The following is a 2353-nucleotide window of genomic DNA, read 5'->3' as shown; positions in this document are numbered from 1 at the left end:
CCTCCCCCCGCCCCTGGCAGTCACCGGTCTTTTCTGTCTCTGTGGATCTATCAGAGCTGCTCTTTTTTTTTTTTTGCTGCTGCTGCTAAATAATACGCCATCTCCGCATTCAGCACCTTTGGGTCGGCCATATCTAGGCCATCTGGGCACTGGGTTGTCTGCAGGTTTGGGGACTGAGAATAAAGCAGCCATGACCATCGATGGGCAAGAGCTGCTGTGGACACGTGTCCTTATCTCAGGGCTAAGCTAACTGTGATGGCTGACCCTATGCTAACTCCACAGGTAGCCTCGAGATGACTTTTTTCCTGTTGTGCGCTGGGTCTTTGTTGCGGTGTGAGTCTCTCTCTAGTTGTGGCGCCTCAATAGTCATGGCATGTGTGTTATCCCCAAGGCACATGCTGTGGGGTCTTAGATCGCCAACTAGGGATTGAACCCCTGCACTGGCAGGTGGATTCCTTACCACTGAGCCACCAGGGAGGCCATCTTTTTTTTTAAATATCCACAAACATCTGTTGAGGTGGACACGATCCTCAGACCCATCTTACAATGAAGGAACCAGTGCTTGAGAGGCAAGTGGTTCTAGGCATTGCCCAGGCCACCCAGCCTGGAAGTGGACAGCTGTCAATCCATGCTGCAGGCTCGGGGACCCACAGACCCAGGTTCCTGTCCAGCACACCCCCACCCCCACGTGGCTCTCCAGGCTCCCAGCACACGCTTTTCTGTTGACGGAGTGGGTGCTAGCCTCTTCTGTCAAGAGGAAATGGAGTGAGAGCCTCAGCGGCCAGGGCCCCTTGAACCGGGCCTCACTGGGGGTGGCCATAGCTTAACCCCACTTGCAGCACGGCATGTGCCCGAGAAGTGGACGTATCAGCTGGCAGGCGCTGTTTGGCACAGGAGCCCAGGGACGCCTGGAGAGCAGAGTCCAACACACGACATGGCTGGAGCAGCTGACCACAGCAGGGCCGTGACTAGCACAGCTGCTCTTGCTGACGTCAGCCGGCCTGCGGCTCCCGCAGTGCCCCCGAGGGCACTTCCAGCCCCAAGACACCATGGCCTCCGTTCTCCAGAAGCCTTGCCTCTGGCCCTTGTCAGACCACCCCCTCACGGCGCTTCTCCCTACACTCTCCAGACCACGTCCTCGTCTGTAGCCCGGCCCAGCCCCGACAGAGGCCGCAGGCAGACTCAGCGTGTTGTCTCCTCCTGGAGTGGCTGCAGCGGGCCGCTGACTCCGGCCATTCCCCTGGCCTTGTCCAGGTAGGGGTGCCCCTCGGCGGGGACCCCGCACCTCTGGCTCATTCCCCATCCACACAGACATCAGTGTACATATCTGGGTTTATTCTCGCTCTGGTGCGGGCCAGGGTCACCCCAGCCTGTGAAGCTGGGGATAAGGCCAGGCTCGTTGGGTCTGGGGAGTGGGTGAGGGGACACGCGGAGGCGGGGGCCAGCGTTGGGTGGAGTGCCTTCGGATGTCCTGTGAGCTGATGGGAGGTCAGAGTCTCCAGGCTCCCTCACACATTGCCCGGTATATATCTGGAGTCAGGGGCCGGAAGGCTCGGGCCTGGTTGTCCAGCACGAACAGGGGATCAGCGACGACGCTCACGTTGAAGCCCTCGCGCACCAACCGGGACTTCACCAGTTTGAACGTGCCTGTGATCTCCAAGGCGTCCTGCGGGGGGGAGAGACTGTAACCTCGACTGCAACTGCCTTGCCGGGCTTCCCACCCACCCCTCCGGCCACCCGAGCTCACCTGGATACGAATGAAATGGGGAGCGGCGTAGGCCGGGAGCGAAGTGCGCACGTGCTGGTACAGCCTCTGCCCGTCGAAGGCCTGGCCGGGCACCAGCTGCACGGCGGCCATGCCCACCTTGCCCTCACACCCTGGGGAACACGTGCAACCTCAGTACCACAGCTGCCCTCTCCTGGGTCCTCGCGGCTGGAACAAGCCCCCGTCCCTCCCACGGGGCTGTGCACTCCTCCGCACCTGGGACAGGCACACCGTACACGTTCACCTCCTGCAGGAAGTCCACGACTGACAGCACGCCCTCCACCTCCCGCGTGGACACATTCTCACCCTTCCACCTGTGGGGTTGGAGCGGGTGCCTGGGATCAGGGCGCGGGAAAGGAGGTTCCACCCCTGACCAAGCGCCACCTCCTGGCCCCTAGGCCCCGGCCTGTCCCATCCTGAATATGAACGAGCGGCCCGCCCCTGGAAAGGCTAGGCCCGCCTCCTGGCTATAAGTCCCGCCCCCCAGATAGGGTAGGCCCCGCCTCCTTCCCCAAGCCCCCGCCCCCTCTGGAATTTGTAAGCCCCGCCTCCTGGCCATTAGGCCGGCCCCCCCGTAGGAGAGGCCCC

The 2353-nt window shown here is 62.0% G+C and overlaps 1 protein-coding gene across 1 annotated transcript in view; it reads right to left on the bottom strand.

Moving 5' to 3' along the window:
• Window positions 1-1314: 1314 nt before the first annotated feature.
• Window positions 1315-2353, bottom strand: part of SLC27A5 (solute carrier family 27 member 5) — an 8477-nt gene continuing 7438 nt past the window's right edge. The window contains exons 8-10 of the mRNA XM_040251837.1: window positions 1982-2079; window positions 1748-1878; window positions 1315-1666 (exon numbers count right to left, since the gene is read on the bottom strand). Of these exons, the coding sequence (XP_040107771.1) occupies window positions 1490-1666; window positions 1748-1878; window positions 1982-2079 (406 nt within the window). The 3' untranslated portion in view covers window positions 1315-1489. The remainder of the gene's footprint in view (window positions 1667-1747; window positions 1879-1981; window positions 2080-2353) is intronic.

This window comes from Oryx dammah, unplaced genomic scaffold, assembly GCF_014754425.2.
Source record: "Oryx dammah isolate SB20612 unplaced genomic scaffold, SCBI_Odam_1.1 HiC_scaffold_13, whole genome shotgun sequence".
Classification (NCBI taxonomy): Eukaryota; Metazoa; Chordata; class Mammalia; order Artiodactyla; family Bovidae; genus Oryx; species Oryx dammah.
Note: the sequence above shows the minus strand (reverse complement) of the source record. Positions and strands in the feature narration are given on the sequence as shown.